This window comes from Callospermophilus lateralis, chromosome 2 (assembly GCF_048772815.1).
Source record: "Callospermophilus lateralis isolate mCalLat2 chromosome 2, mCalLat2.hap1, whole genome shotgun sequence".
Classification (NCBI taxonomy): domain Eukaryota; kingdom Metazoa; phylum Chordata; class Mammalia; order Rodentia; family Sciuridae; genus Callospermophilus; species Callospermophilus lateralis.
This window is the reverse complement of record NC_135306.1, coordinates 50,616,971-50,642,558: the sequence shown is the minus strand read 5'-3', so window position 1 is coordinate 50,642,558 and position 25,588 is coordinate 50,616,971. Positions and strand designations below refer to the sequence as shown.

At 37.4% G+C, this 25,588-nt stretch overlaps 1 protein-coding gene across 1 annotated transcript in view; it reads left to right on the top strand.

Annotated features, from left to right (window-relative positions):
* Adamtsl1 (ADAMTS like 1) overlaps nt 1-25,588 on the top strand; it is a 344,581-nt gene that overhangs the window by 120,755 nt on the left and 198,238 nt on the right. Inside the window, exons 5-6 of the mRNA XM_077108065.1 lie at nt 12,517-12,643; nt 25,482-25,556. Coding sequence (XP_076964180.1) covers nt 12,517-12,643; nt 25,482-25,556 — 202 coding nt within the window. The remainder of the gene's footprint in view (nt 1-12,516; nt 12,644-25,481; nt 25,557-25,588) is intronic.

Below are 25,588 nucleotides of genomic sequence, written 5' to 3'. Positions count from 1 at the left end.
TCTCTCTTTTTTTCTTCTTCTTCTTTTTTTTTTTTTTTTTTGTCTTTGCCTTGGCACATAAATACTGTCAACATTCTATGCTTTGGGAATATTGACTTCAGATAATATATCCAAACATGTAAATTAGAGTTTTATTTTGTGTAGAATTTTGCTCAATGATGGCCTATCTTTAGAATTCGGAACTCCTTAGATTTAAATTTCCACCCAGTTTCTCAGAGGTGTGTGTGAGTGAGTCCCAGCCCTCACAGCAGAAAGGCTGCTTTGTGGTGATTTACCGGACAGACACGTTCCAGTAAGATCCACATTTGTACCAAGGCAGAAGACCAGCTGCTATCCTTTCTCCTCAACAAAGAACTCTGTGTTTGAACAAAAACTATGTACTGTATGCCCAGCAGCAGAAGGGAGTCTGAGCGGTGATGTCAAAGGATACCATGATGTCACCACAATTCACAAAGAATTACAGTTAATGCCATGTGAAGTGAGGCCAAATTCAACACGTTCCCTCTTGGGTACTTCACAGTCTGAGAGACAGAAGCAAGGCCAGAGGTCAGGCCTTTGTATAATTTTGTTTCGCATTCTCCAGACACCCTAATTTTGGAAGCAGGGGAGCAAGAAGACAGCCTGTTCGAGAAAAAGTCCCCTGACCATCTGCTGAGAGTGAATTCTAGTATCTGTATGTATGAACGTCTATACTAATTCTTAGGATTTCTGCTGAGAACTAGTAGATAAACACATTTAACTAAAAACAATATGCAAAAAAAAATAATTCCAGATGTGTTTACCAATAAATTTACACAAGAATTTGGCCTGGACCCTTAAATAAATAGAAAAGGAGAAAACTAAATCAGACTGGGAGAACACCTGAAAGCTTCAGTACATACTGGAAATAAGATTTTTTTATTCTCTTTTTCCTTCTCTGTGTGTTTATCCAGCCATCAGATGATTTTGATTTCTGATCTCCACAAAGGCAGTACAAGATAAATTTTTTTAAAATGTGTGCCATCTAATTAATTTATCACCCTTTCTCCTTTTGTCTCAGGCCCCTACCATTGACATCTCCCTTTTATACCATCTGCTTTGTAATATGAAAAGTTAAGCAAACCAGGGCCAGTGGAGATCACCCACTTTTTTCTAGAACTGCACAGTGAGCCTGTTAACAAAAAGCTTATTATAAACAGGATAGCTAGGATCCTATAAAAGCAGCACCAGGCAAAATCTCATTCCTAAGAAACCAGGTCCTCCTCTGGAATTTCATCACAGAGGTTGTTGAAGTCCTTTCCTTTTGGTGCAGGTAGGAAGAGTTGACACTGGGCCGGCCAGATGATGAACCAAAGGGCTACATCACATAGGATAATGGAGACAGTCAGGCCAGAGGTGGCCCAAACAAAGTCAACTGGGAAGAGCCAAGAATCAAGTGCTCAAAGGAGCAAGCATGAAGTGGATCTCTAGATCCAGAGTTGTCAGAGCTAGGGCATGAAGCCCAGAATACAATGGCCCATGGGAAAGAGGTCAAAGAGAGACCCACTTGGAAAAAATGAGCATTTATACACTAAGCCAATTATGGAATAGTGGACAGTAGACTGAGACAGAGCAGGAAAAGTAACAAGAAAAAATTAAACTCTCAGATTACAATGCCTTCACGTGATGCCTATTGCCCCACCCCTCCCAGTTTTGGAACCTGTTTTAATTAGCTTTTTCACCCCTGTAAAAGATATCACAAGAACAACATACAGGAGGAAAAGCTTATTTGGGCTTACCATTTCAGAGGTTGGTCCGAGATTGGCCTACTGCATAGCTCTGGCCTGAGGTGAGGGAGAACCTCATGGCAGAAGGGCAAGGTGGCCACCAGGAAGCAGTAAGAGAGAGCTCTGGTCACCAGGGACAAAATGTAAACTCCAAAGTCACACCCCCAGCAACCTACTTCCTCCAGCCATACCCTACCTGCCTACAGTGATCACCTAGTTAATCCACTCATGTGGATTAATACATTGATTAGGTTACAAATCTCATAATCAAATCACTTCGCCTCTGAACATTCTTGCATTGTCTCACATGTGAGCTTGGGAGACACTTCATATCTAAACCATAACAGTGAAATAAAGTTTAAATATTGATAGTTGTTATGTTGTAAGTTGGAACAAAGAGGAATATTCTTTGAATTCACAATATATCTCTGTCACCCATAGCATTGCTTAAAGTCTGCATTTATTCATTCAACAAATATTAACTAGTTGCTTGCTTGCTGTATGTCAGGCACAGTTCTAGGCAGAGAGTAAACAAGAACTACAAATATCCCTGACCTTGTGGCATTATGATATAGTAAGAAATAGAAAGCAATAAGCTTAAGATGAGTTCTTGTTATATTGTATTATGAAATAAGTTCTGTAAAAGAAAAAGAAAAAGTGGGACAAGGTAAGAGTACTTGGAACTGGAAAGGGAAATAGCTTTCAATGGAATGGTTGAAATAGGACTTACTGAGGAGGTAGATATTTTCTTAAGCAAAGACTTTAGAGTCAGGACAGCTTTTGTAGAAAAATGTCTGGGTAAGCAGTTCTAGCTCTAATCATAAGCAACAACCATGGGTGTCCTAAGATGAGAACATGCTTGATGCATTTGAAGAACAGCTGGGAAAGTGAGCCGGAGAGAGCTGAGGTTGGAGCGATGACTCAGTTAAATGATGGAGCACCTCGTGGGTACTACACTAGGAAACAGACCAGCCTTCACAGAGATTCACAAACTCCAGAGAGACTGACAAAAAAGGGAGCGTTCTTTGGGAAAATCTTTATCTGGTAGAAAGGCAGTTAATGTCTTAACATAAATTTGTTATAGCATCTCAATTCACAATAGCTAAACCAACCTAGGTGTCCTTCAATAGATAGAATGGGTAAAGAAACTGTGGTATATATACTTAATGGAATATTACTCAGCTTTAAAGAAGAATGAAATTATGACATTTGACAGTAAATGGATGGAGTTGGAGAACATCATGCTAAGTGAAATAAGCCCATCTCAAAAAAGCCAAAGACTAAATGTTTTCTCTAATATGCAGATGCACCGGGAGCACTAGAGGAATAGAGTTACCTTGGATTAGGTAGAGGGAAGTGAAGAGGGGAGGGGAGGGAATGTGGGGATAGGAAAGATAGTAGAATGAAACACACATTATGACTTTGTGTATATATGTGACTGACCAATATGATTCTACAACAAGTACACTCAGAAAAATGAGAAATTATATCCCATCTATGTACAATATATCAAAGTGCATAAATGCATTCTACTGTCATATATAACTAATTAAAACAAAAAAGTAATTTAAAAAAATTTGTATGTTAGAAGGAAAGCTACTTCTCATTCTGAATAGGCCAATAGCCGATGGGTATTTATCACTATTTCCCTTTGGCAGCAGGTAGCTATACAGAACAAAACCAACTGCTTGTTTTGAAATTTACTGAATTAATCCCTCAAAAAAAAAAAAAAAAGAAGAAGAAAATCCCTGTTTACACTTTCAAAGCTACTGACTGCAGATAACCCACATTGTTCTTGATGCTCAATATCAACCCTTCAAGCTACTGTCAGGTGTCACTTTTGGCAACAAGATGTGACTGACAGAAACATATGCATCTCCCTTCCTGTCCCTTCATCTGATTGGAACCCCCAAGAGCAATGCAATATGACGTGAACTAGAGGGACCACTCATGGAGGGCCTGATGTTATTCTGCCTGAATTTCAACTCTGGTAATACCATGTCCTAGTAATGAGATCTACGGCAAGTCTTTCAAAAATTTCAGAGTCTTAATTTTATTTTTTTTTTAATAGATGTGATTTTAGCTAGTTTTCAGGGCTATTATAAGAATTAAGTGAGAAGATGCACAGCGTACCTAAATATAGTAAGTGTTTGGCAAGCACTGGTTGGCTTTGTGTCTGTCTTTCTGCTCCTCTATACTGCTTTGACCTTTAGTCTTCATGATCTTACTCCTTTTTGGCTCTCACCTGTTCTGGGAAATAAGCTGATGAATCCCATTCACCTCGGTGGCGACCATGCCTACAACCAGTATGTATTCCCCACAGCACCATAACAGCCAGCATAAGGCCTTATACTCAGTTGATTTCATTTAATTTGAGTATAATCAACAGCCTCATGTGTTGCTCTTCCCAAGGGTATGGGAACAACAAACAAAGGACTTCATGAGCTGTTCTCAACTTTTTGACACAAAGCTGTCTTTGTTATTTTTTTCCCCTATGGACTTTGTGTTTTGGAAGTTTCCATCTACTCAAAACGTGGCATTATTAAGTAATAATTTGTTTTCCTATTTTATGACTTAAAGACCTGAGCAATTAAAATATAAATGCAACAAAGATCAGGATTCAGCTTATTTGTATAATGAGATGGTTGGTGTTTTGGTGACCTTATGTGGTTTTATTGCAGGTAAATATATTTCCATGAGGCTTTTGGAAAGAGTAAACATAGCTCATGGACCACTGTTAGCACCTTTGTGAATGACTGGGGAATCCTACTTTCTCATATTGGAAACATTATTTGTAAGTCAAACATGTGTATAAAGGAGGAGGAAATTTGGACACATGAAACAAATCATGAGAGAGAGAGAGAAATTTAGTGTATGTGTATGGGTGTACATCATGAGGTTGGGGAGATGGCAGGTTTAAACAGGGAGAGGCACCTTCCCGTTCACTTCCCTTATGTGCTTCCAAGTCACATATTAAGAGGAAACCATCTATTCATTCCTGTGCATACATTTAGCTCTCTGGCCATGGTGATCTTGATAAAAATGTTCAACCTGGTTATCACCACTCCATTGTCATACCAATATTATATAGTGTGCCTTTTTGTGGTTAATAGACACCCTACAATATGAAATTTTGGTGTTGTTACTTACCACCATTTGGCCTTTGGGAAGCTTTCTCTGAATTTTAGTATTACCATCGGTACTTGAAATTGTTCAAATCTTGAGAGAAATAATATTTGTGGAGAATTGTCTGAAAGGGAGGCAGCCAATTCATTTCCCTAACTCTGGAGTAGTAAATTGGTTTAGTCTCCTCATATGACAACCATAGTCTATTGGATTTGGCTTCTAGAGTACAATAGCATAAAGGATCTGGGGCCACATAAAAGCTCAGTGGCCAAAAATGCTACAGTTGATTAGCAATGTCTGCTGTGGGTCTTGGCAGGAGAAATAGCTGCACATGTGCCGTATTTTTGCCAGCCTAGCCCAAAGTGCACTAAGGTCTACCCTTAAGGACTAGGCCAGACTGTCACAGTGCTTTGCACCTGGCTGATTTGTTTTGGATTCTTAAAATTTGCTTTTACTGAATGTTCTCTGAGCATTAGGCTTAATCAGAGGTTATTAAGAGCCACGTCTTTAAAACTTGTTTTTATTTGCTCACATTGTTATATGGGACTGTCTTTCAGAAGACTCACAGAAAATATATATCTAGGATTTGGGTACTTTGAGTAATTATGGTTCTCCTGAGCCAGTTTTTGATTCAGGCATTCCACTGATATTTATTATATCTGCTACAAGGAACATATTACCTATAAATTTTTGGAAAGATTCAATATATGCCCTTTTTTTTCAATTCTTACAAGTGCTGATGTTTTCCTCTATTCTAAGAAACTCAAATACAGATATGTGACACCCCCTCCCCACCTCTTACAAATTAATAGAAACTTGTGGTGTGTGTTGTATGTGGTTCCCGTGTCTGGTATTATCTTTATCTGTCTTATCCTTGATTTCCTTTTGACCCATTTTACACTATTTTTAAAAATTTTTATGATATCAAATGTATATGCTATAAATCTCCGTAGAAAGGTTAGGCATGAACAAACGAATCTCTAAATCTTTGAAGAATAAGATTAGATATGTACTGTCAGCCTTATTTATTTAAAAATGAGGTATAATGTGTATAAGTACACACCGTCACCCACAGAGTTTTGTCTGAATTAAATAATTATAAGAGCAGCTGTGATCAGATTTGTAGAGTTTAGTTTTCCATATTTGTCTTTCCCAGTGCTGAAAATAGAGGGGTTTAAAAGTATCTTACCTCATGGTGTTGGATCCAGAAAACTTGACATCACTGACTTAGTATTTGATGCTAGAAGCTGAGGTCTTTATGGGAAACCATTTGAAATGAGGCCAGTACGAACCCATCTAAGAATGTTAGTCCAGGGTCTGATATCTGCTTATGGATTATGTTTACTTACATTCTCCAGATTATTAGTTTGTTGACATTTTTCACATAACTACTAGTGAAGTTTTTTTTTGTTTTTGTTTTTGTTTTTTTTTTTTACACATTTTGGAGTCTCAAGAATTTGATCTTATGTTCTGCCTGTTTACTTGCCATAAGGTCTGTAATGTGAAGGAAGAACTTCCTGTCAACATCCACTGCAGGCCCAAGGCCTGGGTTGGCTGCTGTGGTCCTGATTTTTGTTTAGGGAAGATTCTCCATTACCCTTTGTAAATCCTGAATAATGAAGAAAAATCAACATTGTTAAAGGCACATATTCTGCTCAAAAATAAGACAAAGGACTACATGTTTGTATACGTGTATGCTTACATGTATATAAGACAGGGCACAAAATACATATGTTTAAGATATAAAAGCAAAATTTCATGATCCACTAGTGGTATCTGAACAACAAAAATATTAATCTTGGAAAGTCACAGGGTAAGATTTTGTCTTTATCTAAATTATTGTTGGAGCTTCTCACTTTTTATGGCAGCTGAGATTTTTTAAAAAATTATAAAATAAGCAAAACTCTACAATCATTTTGGATGAGGATGGGGTTAGATCTTGTATCCAGCTGACATCTAGTAACAGAATACTAATAAGCTGCATGAGGTCAAAATAGTTTTCACCCTTTACAAAAAGATTCCATGTAGTTGCCAAAGTCATGAGTGATCATCATCTCACATAATGTTTTGTCCAGAATGGGTGGGTCTGGGGATTCAGAGACCTGAAAATTGCCTTTCATGACATTTTGCTAACGATGAACATAGGTGCACTTAGGAAATGGTCTCGAAAACATATTAGCCTTTTACAGTAATTCTTGTTCATACATCAAGATGGAGGTTTAGATTTGGCCAATAGTCGTCACTTTGCATACAGGTACGTCATCAGTGACTACACCCTATATTTGCCTGTCACCTACATCGGAAATGTTAGCAACCCGTATGCTTGATGTTTGTGTTTCATTGATTTGCCAGTATTCATTATGTATCTCAAATGTCAAATATTGTGTTAAGCAGCAGAGATATAAAGTTTAGTAAAACACATGCTCTCAATTAACTCATTTTCTTGTGTAAAAGACAAACATGTTGATTAAACTCAATATCAATTATATGACAATTTGAATTGGGTATATATCAAAGAAAGTCCAAACTAATAGACGGAAGGTGGTTTAGGAACAGAGCTCTCTCTCTCTCTTCTCTCTCTCCCTCTTTCTCTTTCTCTCTTTCCCCCTCCCTGCCTCTCTCTTTCTCTCTCGCTCTCTTCCCCCATCTTTAGTTCAAGGCTCCCATTCTCAAGCTTGTCTTGTTTTTCCAAATGTCTACTGGAGCTAACAGGAAGGTAAGAAGGTAGCAGCAGAAGGGGGCTCTCCCCAGCTGTCAGTTTCTTTGAAGTATCCTTCCCAGAATACACAACATGTCCACTTTTATTTCACCAAATACAATTTGGTAACAGGGCCATTTCTTTTAACTGGATATATTGCCATCTCAAGTAAAACTGGAGTCCTGCTACAGAGAAAAGTGGGAGAAGGTAGGTATTGAGTGGTGACCAGTAATCTCTGCAACACGGAGATATGACCAAAAGACTAAGGAAGCATAGAGCAATAAAGCAGTTAGCTCTGGACTCTGGAAAAAGACTTTTTGGAGAAAGAGTCACTTAATTTAGGGTTTGAAAGATAAATAGAATTTTTCCAAAGAAAGAATTGGTCAAGGGGATTCTTGACAGAAGTAACAGCATGTGCAAAGGCACCAAGGAAATCTGGCATTATATCTGCCAATTCTGCCCATTTATGCATTTCTAGTTATTTTTCTCTGTTAGTGATAATTGGTCTTAAAATAACAGTTTAATTTTTAATTAATCTAAGTTACTCAAGATCAACAGATTAAAATATGTCGAAAATGATTACCCTGGTATAATTGCAAACAATTTTCCACTTGGACCAAAACAAGAACATTTTATCTGATGATAAAGTCTTCCACATTTTAAAAATAATTGAGTTAGAATATTTTGGCATCTTTAAGAGAAATTGATACAGAGAAAAGAACAAACACAATCGTGTCAGGGAGATGTTTGTCTTTTAAACACCAAAGTTAAACAACGCACGCCCATTTAGAATTGTCTTGGTTCACATCCTGGGGTCCATAAACCCACACTGAGAGTGCTAAGTCAGGGGTCTGGCCAAGTTAGCCTTAAAGTATGTCACCTCATATTTAGCTATTCCTAATATGACTGTTACTTTGGATCCATGAAGCTGAATTGTTCTTTTCTTAAAATGGTTTTGGAACCATAAGAAATCTTTAGGATTAGAGAGGGATTTTCATGATTATCTCCTTTGGCTCTGTTAGAGACATCAGAGTCTGCAAACACAATTTTCCAGAGAAACTTAAATCTTTTGAGAAACCTGAAATTCCTATAATTTAAGGAGTAAATCTCGTTAGGTTTGAGAAGACTGGGAATATATATTCCCATGCCCACTGCCTAGCTTGTCCTCCCACATAGTTAGGGATCTTGTAAGATTAAACCCATCTCTCTTCAGTTTTGAACAGCAGAACAGGAGGGTCAGTACTCCTTTGCTGACTAAATTAGGACTGCCGAGATTCTTGAAAGGAGTCCACCCGCCAAGGCAATCCAGTGATTTTAGTCTTGTGACATTCTTTTATTTTTGCCAACTTTGTTTTTTGCTTCCTCTCTAATTAGCTAGTATCTAGGCATTCCCCAAAGATATGGCAAACCTCACAGCAACACCTCCCTCCAGCTGGTAACTCTTGACTCCTCATTCGCTTCTCAGCTCCAAAAATCTCTTCCTCCGTCAATTCTTCTTTGGTCTCTCAAACCAAATAAATTCTCCGTATTTTATCCTCTCAGTGTACCATGTGCCTGTGTTTTATAGCTTTTCTCATCATTCTTGTTTTACTTTTATTGTGTGTGATATTTGAGTAATAGCTGCCTCTCTCACTAGACTGTACGTCTCAGGAGGATGGGCCCATCTGTGCTTAAATTCACCATTGAATTTTGCTTCCAGTACAGTGCCTGGCCCATAGCAGGTCTTCAATAAATGTTACTTAAATGGTTAAATGACTTAAAAAAATAGATACTGTACAATCACATTTCACACTATACTCAGAATCAAATGTATGATATGTCAGTTCATGTGTGGGGCCACCTACAGATAAAGAATTTTTAGAATAATTTTTCTGTAGTTACATAGAAACATACCAAAGAAGTCTTAAGCCAGCATGTTCTTGGCTTTGCATGGATGAAACCTGGTTGAATTGTGATACAACCTCCTGCAGCCTCTGAGTAGATGAGGTGACCACAGTGAACCCACAGGATGGAGCCAATCTGCCTTTGTTCCCCACTTTAGTATTCAGCACGATATTGTCCTAATATCTCTGCTTTAAAAAAAATAGCAATTATTGAAGGCATTGTTGCTTTGTCATCTATTTAAGACATGTTTGGGTTTTCAAATTAAAAAAATATGCATTACTACACAGTGCTAAATAATTATTTTTTAAATGTTGGCTTAACTATACGTTTATAATTACTAATTAAAGGTATGAAAGGAAAATCAAGCCTCAAGGAAGGACCAGGTTTACTAAAGAAGGATGAATTGCAAAAACTTTTTGGAGATACACCCCTTCAGATATCACTCCAGTTCTCATAATTTAAACAGTTTGGGATAGAATGAGTCCAAATGTTAGCTCAAACTAGAACTATAACATATATAACCTGGTATAATTTGAAATTGATTTTTTATTTTATTTCATTTCTTTTTTTTTTTAGGTGGTAGTACTGGGGATTGAACACAGAGGTGCTCTACCACTGAGCTATATCCTCAGTCCTTTTTTTATTTTTTATTTTGAGACAGGGTCTTACTAAGTTTCCACAGCTGATCTTGCAATCCTCCTGCCTCGACCTCCTAAGTAGCTAAAATTATAGCCCTGCACCACTACTCCTGGCTGGATTTGATGGTTTTAAAAATCAAACATTAGAAAGAAAAGAATAAAGATGCCCTTCAACGGATGAATGGATAAAAAAATGTGGCATATATACACAATGGAATATTACTCAGCACTAAAAAATAACAAGATCATGGCATTTGCAGGGAAATGGATGGCATTAGAGCAGATTATGCTAAGTGAAGTTAGCCAATCTCTAAAAACAAATGCCGAATGTCTTCTCTGATATAAAGGGGGTGATTCAAAATGGGGTAGGGAGGAAGAGCATGAGAAGAATATTATCACTAAACAAGGAAGAGAGGTGGGAGGGAAAGGGAGGGAAAAGGGGAATTGCATGGAAGATGGAAGGAGACCCTCATTGTTATACAGAATACATGTATGACGATGTGAGGAAAAAGAAAAAAAAAAGAAGTGTGTCACATTAGATTGGGTAGAGAGAAGAGATGGGAGGGGAGGATGAGGGGAGGGGAGGGGGAGGGGGTATAGGAAGGACAGCAGAATAAAATAGCCATTATTATTGGCTATATATGTGACTGCATGACCAATGTGATTCTGCAACCTGTACACTCAAAAAAATGAGAAATTATACCCCATCTGATTCAAATGTATGACATGGCAAGATCATGGTGCTGTCATGTGTAACTAATTAAAACAAATAAAAGATAATATGGAAAAAATATTACAAACATCAACTATAGCCAAAAAAAATAAGTTTTCCCACTTACTTTGTAAAGACTCGTGACTTTATCAAGTCTAATTTGGACTAAGCATAAATATTTTATTAGAAGACTTTAGTACTTGGCTTCTTACTTCTAGCCAAGTGACCTGGGGAAGGATTAATAGCCTCAAGTACAAGGTGGGGATATCATATATAATCATTGTGGGAATCAATGACATATCTGCATTGTGTTTGGTACAGGAGAGGCCCAGGCAAAGAACAGGCTCTGTCCCCCTCCATACCAACCCTCCAGTTTCCTCCATATAAATTCATGGACCTCATGTCTGATAGCTGGTTCTGTCTCTTTTTTTCTTAGCTGAAGTGCTAGCTAGAAAAGAACGTATCTTCACTTCATTCAGCAATACTTTGTTAACTCATAGTCCACTAAACATTCTTCCAATTGCTTGGAATGTGTCAATAAGCCCAACATACAACCCCTACCCTTATGTAGCTCACATTCTAAGGGACATAGAGAACCTGAAGATTATTTGTAAAGTGCTTCCTGCTGCTTACCTCATGACTGAATATTTTATCAGTTTGACAAATCATAATTATTGATACTGGGAAATATTTTTTAATTCTTAAAAATTTAATTTGTTATGTATGACAACAGAATGTATTACCATTCATATTGCACCTATAGAGCACAATTTTTCATATCTCTGGTTATGCACAAAGTTCAGTCACATTCTTCGTGTCTTCATACATGTACTTAGGGTAATGATGATCATCCCATTGCACCATCTCTTCTACCCTGATAATCCCTCCCTACCACTCCCTCCCCTTTCCCCTTTGCCCTAACTAGAGTTCATTTAATCCTCCCATCCCACCCCCCTGCAGTATATTATGAATCAGCATCCTTAAATCAGAGAAATCATTCGGCATTTGTTTTTCATTTTTTGGGGGGGGATTGGCTAATTTTACTTAGCATTATATTCTCCAGCTCCATTCATTTACCTGCAAATGCCATGATATTATTCTCTTTTATTGATGAGTAATACTCCATTGTGTATATACACCACATTTTCTTTATCCATTCATCTACTGAAGGGCATCTAAGTTGGTTCCACAGTTTACCTATTGTGAATTGTGCTGCTAAAAACACTGATGTGGCTGTGTCCCTGTAGTATGCTGATTTTAAGTCCTTTGGGTATAGACAGAATCATGGGATAGTTGGGTCAAATGGTGGTTCCATTCCCAACTTTCCAAGGAATCTCCATACTGCTTTCCAATTTTCAGTCCCACCAGCAGTGTATGAGTGTGCCTTTTGACACTGGGAAATATTTTTAAATTAATATTCTGTCATAGCAATAGTTCTTCTCTCCCTTACTCTTTCCCCATCCTTTCCTTTTCCCATTCTCTCCCTTCTACATACTTCCTATATGTATATTTGAACGGTAAAGATATCTTTACCCATGTTATTTTTATTTCTTCTTAGCTTGGTTCAAACTGTTTCATCTCAGTCCCCTTCACAGGAAGTATATTTTGGGGTCCCTGGGGATAAAGGGAGGGTCATTTGGTGGCAAATAGCCTTACATGGATCCCAGCATTGGGAGAAGCCCGGTTGAATTACACCTCTCTCTCTCTTGCTAGATCGTTGGCTGTGACCACCAGCTGGGAAGCACCGTCAAGGAGGATAACTGTGGGGTCTGCAATGGAGATGGGTCCACCTGCCGGCTGGTCCGAGGGCAGTATAAATCCCAGCTCTCTGCAACTAAATGTAAGACACTACAGAGATGGGGCAATCTTTGGACTTGTTAACTTGTTATCCTTCCCTGGCTCAGCTCTGGTTCCCTGAGCAACCAGGGAAATAACACCTCCACCAAAGTGGAGAAGAATTTGAAAATGCTGAGGAAAGCTTCATATCCCCACTTTGTGGATCAGTTTAAATGGGTCAAGTCAGGTCACTGGTTGCAATGCCAAGAAAGAACTCTTTCCTTCTGAGGCTCGGCAGGAGGGAACTAGACATGTGTCTAGAGATGCTCTCTGAGCAAACATGGATTATGCTGCCCAATACGAGGATGGACTATGTTCAAGCTCCTGCCTGGGATATAGAGGAGAGAGTGGGAAGCTGGACACCACTCCCCTGCTGTCACTGTCAAATCACGTGATTTCCATTTACCAAGTGGCCTTTCAGAATTAATATTGACAGTGATTATGTAAAGCTCTTTATTGATCTTTATGTCCCGAATTCTCTACACCAGCAAATATGTGCTTACTATATATGTGTGTGCTGAGAATTTTAGCTGATCATCTCACTTAATCTTTTTAGCAATCACAAGAGCAAGGTAGTATTAGTTTCCAGGAGGTGGATAAGATGACTGAAGCTAACTAGATTATGTGACTTTCTTAAAGTCACAGAGCTATAAAGATCCAGTTAAGACCACTCTGATACTCAAGGACATACACATTTAGAAGTATTTTGTCCTTGCTTGGCCTATTTTCTCCAGATACTACCTTTATCCAGAATCTCAATTGATCTGTGATTCAGGATCTCTTTCCACCTGTCTCCCCTGACTCAGGAAATGAAAATGAGTATCTTTGCTCAGTGTGGTTTTGTTCTCCTGACTTGTCAATTTGTTGGAGAAAAACAATTGGCTTAAGGTGAGTTTGTGGCTTTAAATGGACTTGGAGGTCAAGAAGGAAGATAAATGCAATTGTTCTGAGGTGCACTGGAGAGCTATTCAGAGAGGTCGTAAGGCGACTTGCCAGAAGGGTGGGCCTGGGGAAGAAGGAGCAGGAAGACAGACCTCGGGCCTTCAACACGGGGAAAAAAACAAAACAGAGGCACCAGCTTCAGGAACTCTCCACATTCTAACTCCCCAAAAGCCCTGAAAAATATAACTCTGTAAAAATTGAAAATGTTTAAAAAGACTGTCAGGCTAAACTGAGGATGAGGTAACTTAGACATGAATACAGTACCTTCAGGTGAGATTTTTCTTTGGTCATGTGTTATAACTTTTATAAGATGAAAAATTAAAGAAATTTGAAGATAGAAACCGGGAATGAATAGAGGCATGATTCTTAGATTCATCTCTGAAGCTATGGTTGGATATTTAAGGGAACAGTTACATTGAAAGGGCAACTCTTGGGCTATAATTGTAGCTCAGTGGTAGAGCGCTTGCCTAGCATGTGTGGGGCACTGGGATCAATTCACAGCACCTCATATAAATAAATAAATAAAATAAAAGGGCCATTGACAACTAAGAAGGAGAGGAGGAGGAGGAGGAGGAGGAGGAAGAGACGACGACTCTAGCCTCTTACAGAATTCTTTAAGGAATACTGGAAAAATTGAAATCTTTCTATTTGTCACATAATTGAGCCGGTGCCCATTATCTAGGAATAACCACGGGCACAGAGGGGGATGCCACGTATGTGTGATAACTACTGTCTGGTGACTTCTGACAGCATGTCTTCCTGGTGGGGATCCTTCTGTATTCTTATGCCCCCCACCTTTCATTTTCACGGAGGAGCCAGAGCACTGATCCAGTAGACATTCTTCTTGTCCTCCTGTTAGGGAGTGACTCATGACCGCTGGGCCTTGAATCACAACGGTGTAACAAAGGTGAAGAAACTCTTAAGGAAAAAAAAAAAAATGAAACAAATTGGGAGCCATATGTCAAGTTCAGGTCTGCAAACAAATACCTCAATGAAAAGTGCTCTATTCAAGACCAACAGGGGGTAAATTATATAACACACAAGCTGATGATTATACATAATGACAAAATGCAATTGATTCGTTTACCTGAGCACTGATGATGCCTCATGACAAAATGATTTATATCAATAAAGTCCAGCATCTGCAATGCACCTCACCACAATCTATAGCAGATGCTGACCAAACTGCCTCACTTATGTTTTCTCCACCCCAGAAGAACCTTCTACCCTACATTTACAGACTGCAAGGCAGCCCACAGGCAGGGAAGATTAGGCTGCTCTGCAGGACCCAGAGTGCTGGCCAGGTGAGCTGTGCTCCACCCCTGAGGCTCTGGAGGAGTTCTGCCAGGTCTCTCCTCAAGTTCTGCCAAAAGGAGCCATAAGCCAGCCACATGCTCTTTTCGAACTCCTAGCATTTGGATTCCCCACATTGAACTCATTTTCTTTCTAAATTTATATCCAAGGTTTCTTTTTTTTTTCCCCCGTATGTTATCAAGACTCAGGGGAACAAAGAAAAAACAGAAGAGTGGAGAAAGCCTAAGGTGGAACGTGCCAGAAGGAAAAAGAGAAATCAGAGGAACTTATCAAATGGCTGCCATTTACTGGTGAATAAAAAAGAAACCAATTTTGTAGGAAAAGACATTATAATTGACTATTACAAATACAGACCATGGAAATAAAGAAAAATCAAGGCTCTTCCCTCTTTTTAAAAGTACAAGACTATCTTTACATTTTTTCCTGGTTACTTCTAGACTTGCCCAGCCTAATTAAAGAAAAAATAATAATCAATTAGTTAACATTACCTTGGTTTTCATTCTTAAAATGTAAATGTTCATTTTCCCACGAGTTTTATTAACTTGTATCATATTATGTCTTTTCCAAATATACTTAAAAAGTACTTAGACCTAGAGCCAGCCTATTTGCTATTAATTTGTCTGCAACTTTACGGACCACTCATCTCTCTGTATTTTGAAACCACCTGGGAATCCTAAAACTCTCTCTCTCTCTCTCTCTACCTTTCCTGAGTGGCAGAGGCCAGACAAACTAATTTATATCCAGATAAAATGAGTCTCTAATACTCAAAGATGTGCTACTCAGACTGTGACTCATAGTGATTTATAATGGCTATGGGCAAACATATTCCTGATCTATAACTCTGGCAAATTATTAATAATAAAACAAATACATATAAATCCCTATAAGTACAAAATACATATGATTTTTAAAGACAGCATAAAGCAGTAAATAAATTTCCACCTTGTACCTAGATGCTTCAAGCTATAACCATTAGCCACTCAAGGATATATATTCATTTGGTCAACAGCAAGTACTTACTGGGCATCTGCTATGTGCTTAGGAACTGTTCTAGGTGCTGGAAACACAGAAAAGACAAAGATCCTTTTGTGCATATACCAGTTTGAGGGGCAGATCGGTGAAACATTCATAAAATGCATATATGTCATAAGGTGTTAGGAACTATAGAAAAAGTAAAGCAGGGAGAAGCACATGAGATGGGGATGGGCTGCCAGCCAGGAGTGTTGGAGTGGAGTTGCAATTTTAATAGGTTACTAAGGAAATGACTCATTGATAAGAAAGCATTTGAACAAGGATTTGATGGAGGATGAGGAGAGCATAATGCAAGTCATGGGGAAGAGAAAAAGCAAATGCAAAGTTCCTGTAGTATGTACATCTGTGACATATTTTACAAAGAACAAAGAAGCTGATGGTGACTACAGTGAAAGTGAGTATCAAAAATTCTAGAGGAAATTATGAAGGCAGGAAGGTCATCAGGTGGGGTTAGAATGGCCTGGGCATTGCAGAGTCACGTAAGGACTTGGCTCTTAGTCTGAGTGAGAGGATTTTGAACAGAATACTGACTTCCCTTGATTTATTTTTTTAAGTGATCACTCCATCCATGCTGAAAGCAGACTGTAGTGGAAGTAGGGAAACAGATGGGAAGCTACTATAGTAGGTCAGGTCACTGATGATGACGGCTTGGACCAATAACTGTGGAAGGGAATAAAAGTGGTCCAATTCTGGATATAGTGTATTTCTTTAAATCTAAGACATCACTGATTGCAAGATGCACCATTGTCATTGAAACTAAGAAACTATGACACAATGTTTTCAGATCACTTAAGGTTTTCCTTCATAGTTTTTAAAAGATCTATTTTAAATTTAGAAATATTTTCAATCATCTACTACCCTTGTGCATACAACTAAAATAAATTGAGAAGTAAAACTAAACTAAGGCTTTTTCTCAAACAACTCTTTTAAATCACTTTTGATTTCGTACAACATCAGGAGCTCCTGTGTTAGAGCATTTTGAAAAGAATACACACAACAATTCAAATCTTTTGATATTGGTCCTTTAAAAAACAATTTATTGAGCTATTAATTGGCACTTAATGAATAGCATATTTAAAGTGTACAGTGCACACACTGTGCAACCATCCCCTTGACCAAGGTCATAAACATATCCACCATCCAAAAGTTTTCTCGTGTCCCTTGTAATCCTTCCTGTTTCTTCCTGAACCTTCCACCAGGTAACCACAGATGCTCTTTTGTCACTACAGATCAGATTGCATTTCTGGACTTTGATGTAATGTGATTTATACAATACATACTCGCTCTGTCTGGTTTCTTTTATTCAGCATTATTTTGAGATTCATTAATATTGCAGTACCAATACTTCATTTTATTTTATTGCTGAATGGTAAATTTCATCATATGGACATACCACAGTACTTTTACCCATTTGTTGATGGGCAGTTGAGTTGTTTCCACATTGAGGCTTTTATAAATAAAGTTCTTATGAACATTTACGTATGGACATACACTTTGATTTCTCTAGGATAAATTCCTAGGAGTAGGATGGCAGGATCATATGGTAGGTGTATATTTCACATTTTAAGAAATTGTCATACTTTTTCTCCAGAGTGGCTTACTATTTTTCATTTCCATCAGCAGTACATGAGAATTTCACATGTTCTGCATTCTTGCCATCACTTGATATTATTGGTATTTTTCATATTTAGCCATTGTAATTATTATGTAGTGGTATCTCACCACTGTTTTAGTTTGCATTTTCCTGAGGTCTAATGATATTGAATATCTTTCATGTTTTACTAGTTTACAATTGCTGCCATAGCAAATAAGCACAACTTAATGACTTAATTCAGCACAAATTTATTATTTTGTAGTTCTTTGAAGGTCAGAAGTTCAAAAGGGGTTTCATTGTGCTAAAATCAAGCTGTTAGCAGGCCTGTGTTCCTTCTGGAAGCACTGAGGGAGAATCCATTTTCTTCTGTATTGATTTTCCACCTTCTAACGACCATATGCACCGAGGTATTTTAAAGCCAGCAACATAGCATCTAAAGGTTTCTCTCTGACTCTAATCTCTTCTTCTGCTTCCCTCTTCTATAGTGAGAATGTTTTTGATTCCATTAAATCCACACAGATAATGCAGGACAATCATTTTGTTTCAAAATCAGCTGATAAGAAATCTTAATTCCATCAGCAACTTTAATATACTCTTGTCATGTGACATAGCATGCTCATTAATTGATGGTCATCTTTGGTGGAAGACATATTATTCAACCTAGAATACATGTGCTTATTTACTCTTGGGTATAGGGTCAATTCAAGTATTTTGTGTTTTGTTTGTTTTGGTACTGGAGATGAATCCAGGAGTGTTGTACCAATGAGCTATGTCCCAGTGCCTTTCATTTTATTTTGAGACAGGATCTCACTAAGGTGCCCAGGCTGGCTTCAAAATTCAGATTCTCCTACCTCAGCCTCCCAAGTAGCTGAGATTACAGCTGTATACCACCAGGCTAAGCCTTTTACTCCCTCAAAAAATAAGCTGTTTTGTTTTAAAATAGGTTGTACTGTGGACTTTTGAGAATTATTTATATATTCTAGGTATAAATTCTTTGTTCTGTATGTGATTTTAAAATATTCTCTCAGTCTGTAGCTTTTTACCCCCAAATTTCTTAACATTATCTTTCACAGAATAAAATTTTTTATTTAGATAAAGACCAAGCTATCAATGTTTTTCTTTCATGGATTATGCTTTTAATGTCATATCCAAGAACTCCTTGCCTAACCTGAGGTCACAAAGATTTCTCCTGTTTTATTCTAAAAGTAGCATAGCTTAACATTTTTACCTTTAGATCTATGACCTATTTTCAGTTACTTTTATGTACGATATAAGGTTTACATCTAGGTTGATTGTGTGTGTCTGTGTGTGTGTGTGTGTGTGTGTGTGTGTGTGTGTGTGTGTGAGAGAGAGAGAGAGAGAGAGAGAGAGAGAGAGAGACCCAACTCTTCCAGCACCGTTTGTTGAAAAGGCATCCTTTCCTCCCCTGAATTACCTTTAAGTCTTTGTCTAAATTCCACTGACCATTTCCATACATCTGTTTCTGGACTCTCTATTTTGGTAGATGTATCTATCTCTTCACCAATGCCGCACTGTGTTGCTGACTATACCTTCAAATCAGGTAGTATAATTCCTGAAACTTTTCTTTTGAACTAATTTTTGGTATTCCATTCTCTTTCTTTGCCTTTCCATATAAATTTTGAAGTCTGCTTGTCCATAGCCACAAAAAAAATGTCTTCAGAATTTTCACTAGAATTCTACAAATTTATTTGGCAGGAAGGAGAATAATTTGACTTCTTTATTATATTTGGTCACCCAATCTCTGAGGACTTTCTTGTCTCTCCATTGATGATGTAGATTGTCTTTGATTTCCTTCACTAGCCCTTAATACTTTTCAGCATACAGATCCTGTATACTTTAGTTAGAGTTATACTTCTTGTACTTTCTTTTAGCAAATGTTGTTATATTCTTTATTTTCATTCTGATTGTATATTGCTAGTCTATAAAAACATGATTGATTTTTGTGTGTGAGCTATGTATTTTGTAAACTCACATAATCATTCTAAGAGATTCTTAGTAGGTTTATGGAATTTTCTACTTAAACAATAATGTTGTTCACAAACAAGGACCATTTTGCTTCTACTTTTTCAATTTTTAAGTTATTTATTTCTTTTTTTTCTGGCCTTATTGTACTGGCTAGGGCATGCAATACAATAGTGAACAGGAGTAGTAAGAATGGGCATCTTGATTTAATCTTAAGAGGAAAGCATTTCATTTCTCACCAGTGAAAAAGTAGAAGCAAAATGTGGTGCTGAGGATTGAACCTAGTGCCTCACACATGCTGGGCGAGCGCTTTACCACTGAGCCACAACCCTGGCCCTATAGTATTCTTTTTTGGGGTACTGTTTTGTTTGGTTTTAGTATAAGCATAATACTACCCTCATCTAATTAGCTGGGAAATGATCCCTCATCTCCTATGTTCTGGATAAGATTGTATGGAAATGATGTTATTTCTTCTTCAAATGCTTGGTAGCATTTACTGGTGAAATCTTGTGGACCTAGATTTCTTTTTCGGTACTTAACTTGTTAAATATATGGAATACAGTTATAATGACTATTTTAATGTCCAATTCTGTGTTTTGATTGTTTAGCTTTTCATTTTAATATGGAATAATGGAATATATATATATATATATATATATATATATATATATATATATATATATATATGTATGTATTTTTTTGTTATTTTATATGCCTGATAATTTTTGACTGGATGCCAATCATTGTGAATTTTATTTTTGAGGAATTAGATATTTTTGTATTTCTATAAATAGTCTTGAACTTTGTTCTGGGAGTAGTTAACTTGAACTTGATCGTTTGGGGTCTTAAAATTTGGTAGGTGGAACCAAAGCCATCTTTGACCTAGACTTACTTATGCCTTTCCACTGAGATAAGTTCCTTCTAGATACTCGATGTTCCATGACTTATGAAGTTTTTAGGTCTGGCTGGTGGGATGAGGTGCTAGTCTCAGGCCTGTGTGAGCACCATGTCATCTTCCTTATAGTTCTTTCACCAGCCTAAAGCAGTTGCCTCACATCTATGGATTGATCAGTATGCTGCTGGATACATCAAGGGGACCATCTTAGCTCTTAGTTCTCTCTTGTATACTCTCTCCTGTCTGGTACTTTGTTCCATAAATTCTAACGCTTTGACTCCTTGGACTTTTAGTTTTGTCTCAAGTCATGGAATCTACCAACCTCTACTATAGAACTTCCATTTCCAAAGCCACAGCCAGGAAGTTCTTGCAAGGCAATAATCTAGGGCAATATTAGGACTTACCTCATTTATTCCCTGAATCTCAGGAATTTCTGCCCTTTTTGCCTGATGTCCATTGTCTTAAAAACCTTGGTTTCATATAATTTTGTCATGATTTTTTGGTTGTTTCGGGCAGAATGGTAAATCTGGTCCTTGTTACTTCACAGAGGCAGAAGTCCTGGTGCTTTGCTCTTGCCTTTGAAATTATGTCGCTCTAAACACCTTTTGACTCCATCTATAGAAATGTTAAGCTCTTCACCTCCCTGCAGCCACCACAATCATTTGATTCCTGAGAGCTAAATGTTCTGTTGTTTTCGAATTTTCTTCAGAGCTGCTCCATTTCACAAGTTTGATACTAGCTGTTCTGATGTTAGCGGCTCTGTAGGCAGGTAGCTGTGACCAATTCCTCTCTCTGTGAGAGGAAATTTAAGGCACTACAGTGTGAGAGATAATCTCATTTTATATTTGTTAAAATAGGAAATGTTGTTTGTCTCAGAATCAATGAAATGGGGTATTTTGACAATAGGATTTTCTGACTTATTAAATATAAAGATGAACAAAAGATTTTGGCCTAGGAATCTGAAAGGATGAAATTTTCCAGTTGGGGAAGCAGAGAACATCTTGTTTGGTCTATGCAGCATACATTCTCCCATGCATCCTCCATTATGCAATTACTGATAAATAAACACACACACACACACACACACAAACATGTGTATATATATTTGTAGTACCAGGGATTGAACCCCAGGGGTACTCTGCCACTGAGCCACACAGCCACCCCTTTTTATTTTTATTTTGAGACAGGGTTTCACTAAGTTGTCCAGGCTAGCTGGACAGCCTCAGACTCCCAGGTAGCTGGTTAGAGGTGTGTGCCACCACACCTGACTATTGATATATTTTAGGGATAGTAAAATTGGCATGTAGATTTAAAATATATCATTAAAACCTCATCAGTTACAGCAGAAAAATTTTTATGTAGCTAATTGTATTAGCAACAATGGGTCTTTCATTTTAAAAAATGAAATTAAGGATTAGCCCCAACGTTGAGAGAGAAGATTCTTTAAAAAAACACGAATTTATTAACAACTAAAAATAAGATAAACTCAGATATTAGAATAGGAAAGCCTGTCTTTTCAAAATTTTAGCATTATCACCTTTCTCTGATATACTAATAAATCTCACAGAACATTCACATATTGCAAAATGTAAAAACTAATATAAAATGTTCTATGTAGAAAAGTATAGAATATACATGTCAATATAGTTTTTTAGAGGAAACCTTAGGTAAAATTCTTGGTAGTCATTTCCTTGAGAAAGGACATTTACAATTCATATATATGAAATGACAGAATTTATGATTCCCATAGAAAGCTTGTCCATTTAACTGAGAAAGAGGTTATCTAATCTGTGAAGCTGGTCTTTGAATATTATTGACATATTTTTAAAAATACATCTAATAGACTGGCACCATGGTTCTTCCAGAAAAGCCAGGAGATATTTGGCAGGTGTACCTGGTCATAAAACAGCATGCCTTTGTAGGAAAGGGTATCAGAGGAATGAAGGGCACTGTAATAGAGATGTGGATACCTGCCTCACTAGCCACATTGCTACATTAATCACACAGGAGGCAGGTGTTACAAGACACCAGATTGCACTTGGATTCTGGGGATCTCTCTGTCTGTTTCTCTCTCTCTCTCTCTCTCTCTCTCTCTCTCTCTCTCTCTCTCTCGTACTAGGAATTGAACCTAGTGGTGCTCTATCACTGAGCTACATCCCCAGCCCTTTCTATTTTTTTTATTTTGAGATAGGGTCTCACTAAGTTCTTCAAGCTGGCCTCAAACTTTCTATCCTTCTGCCTCAGGTTCCCCAAATAGTCTCAGATCTCTTAAACACTTTTTGGTGTACAACACTGTAGTAGAAGCCAAGTAGAAGAATCCCCCAAACTGTCCCAAATTACCAAGAATTTATCAGCAAATATGACAATTTTAATATAAGTACAACTCAAAAGAGCAGGTTTTTTTTGTCAGCGTACAGAAAATGAAAAACTAACTTTCTTCCCTATTTTGCTTCTCTTAAATTAAGAGCACCATTTCTTAAACTATTTTCAAAGATATATCAGGTAATATTAATAGCTGATATATAATAAAGATTCTCTAGATTAACGTATTGGGTATACCCTGGGTTAAATAGAGTGAATAGGGTTAAATAGAGTGAAATAGGTTCAGGACTCCTTAAGAAACCAAATAATGAGCTTTTGGAATTTCCATGACCAGTACACAGGATTTCCCCACATGTTTTTCCTTAGATTCCTTTTTCAGGGACCACCATTTGGGGCTGATGGTTTTTTGTTTTGTTTTGTTTTGGTTTGGTTTGGTTTTTGTTGTTGTTGTTGATGATGATGATGATAATGACGATGATCATTATTATTTGTCTTCTTTGAGTCCCTGGTTCCTAAGTTGGAGCATGACACTAAGAGACAATTTAAAACTATCTGTAGAATAAAGTAATGAATTTATTAATTTTCTAGTGACCTCCAGGAGCCCATCAGACCTTTTCTCAGTAGAAGAAAAGACTGTAAGTCTTCCGGCCTCTGTGCTGTATACTGCCACTGGCTCAAGTTTGCACCAGCCTGAGTTACTCCATTTTTCTCTTTGACTAGGCAAGTGCATATGGCAGCAGAAGATATTCTGCTTTTTTCTGGTCTATTTTCTTCATCCTGCCCTCTTCCCCACCCCCTACAGAAACTTCTAGGTTCCTAACCCCATCATCTTCCTGGATCATACAAATGTTACCACAACAGCCAAAGAGCCAGGGTTAATGCCTCAGTGTGTGAATGTGTTCCTTCTCAGCAAAGCAATTGTGAGGCCGCCCGAGTTGTGTGGGGGTCAGAAGCCTGCCACTGAGCATTGCAGGCCAAACAGACAGCTTCCCTTTTGCTTGCACTTTATTTGACCTGTGGATAAACAAAGACTTTCTATTTCTAGAAATCCCATTGTTTTCACTGCTTTGAATTTCTTTTGCAAACTTAAAAATTCATGTCTTTATGCAAGGCATAGAAGGCTCTGTGGGCCAGCCTGAACATTTTTGAGTTCCTTTTCTATATTCCCCCTTACATTTTTTTGTTTTTATATACCACAAAATCTTAGCTCTGTGGAATTCAGCCTTTTCTTCAACAATGCATGACATTAAAAACAGCTATAAGGGTGTAGTGTGAGTAGAATATTCAATATTGCAGAGAACTCATAAGTGTAACCTCTTCAGGGCAGGAATTAAGATCTGATTCTCCTTCTTCAGTCGACGGGTCATGTGCTAGGGGCCTTGGAGTATTTAAAAACACTCTAAAAGTCTTTCAGTCCCTATTTTGAAAGAGATTTGCAAGAGAGGGAGGAAACTAAAATGTACAGCATATCTAGTGTACCTAGTGTGTTCCAGACATTTCATCTATGTAGCTCTATCCATCTTTATATCTTTTCGTGACAATATTATAAAGTAATTGTTGCATTCTTTGTTTTATAAACAAGGAAACCAAGGACCAGGAAAATTAGATAAATTCTAAGATTCACTATTTAAGTTCTCTCCAAACTAAGATGATTATGTTAAGGTTTAGAGGAACTGAGTAACTTTGGGGATTCTTTTATTTAAACTAAATTGTTCCCATGAGAGGGTGATAATGTCTAATATTGGAAAGATTTGTAGGAACCGAGAATCCCACAGAGTTTCTGAAGTGCTGGTGAGTTCCTGAGAACAGGTCTTCCTTGTCCTCTGAAGGACCTTTCTATCTATTTGACCTTGAACTTCATTATGCTTCTCAGAGGCTGAATTTTTCATCCTAGAATTATCTCTGGCTACATCAAAGTTGTGGGTGAAAGTAAATAGCATAATTTAAGTGAAAGTGCAATTCTGCAGTGCTATGTAAATATATATTATTGCCATATATATAAATATATATTATTGGGGTATAATTGGGGAGCTTGTAATGTTCCTCTAATCTTTAAAAAGAACTCTGTTTCTAATAATTTAGGCTCAATTGGTAAAGAGTCTGATAATTAATCTACTATAAAATGATCTATGATTCAGCCAACTATAAAAAATATATTTCAAAAGAGAGGGGGTTATATATCAAAAAACGCTAACCACCATATATGGAGTTCTTACAATATGCAGTATGTGAAGAACTAGGTAGAACAACCAGAGGCATGACTTCTGTCCTTGAAGGGTTTAAAGCACATAATCATATTATCACCTCCTTTTATCTTTCCTACTCATCCCAGAACACAGCCAGTGAGAAGTCCAGATTCTAATGTGATACATTCATAAATTCATCCTTCAAACATTAGAATTCCTTTGTATTTTAAAATCCAACACAAATGCTGTAATCCAGGGAAACTTGATGGTTCAAGGCCAGATTTCAAAATCAAAAAGGAAAATGTTCAAATCAATATGTCAACATACCAAAACTCACACTTTCTTTATAAGGCCAAATCCCCACTATGTTAACCAGTGACTGGCTTCTTTGGCATATTTTATTTTGAAGAAGGTAGACATTTTAATACCCAAACATTGTATTTCCCTTTTCAAACACAAAAACAAACTGTCAGTTTTTTTAAAGTTATGTTAATTCACTGCCTTTGTACAAGAGACAATTAATAGTTTTGTGTCAAATTATGTGTTTTAAAAATTTTGCTTTGTTTCTCTCTAGTGGATGATACCGTGGTTGCCATTCCCTATGGAAGTAGACACATTCGCCTTGTCCTAAAAGGACCTGATCACTTGTGTAAGTAAACCCAATGTTTTCCTTTGGGGATT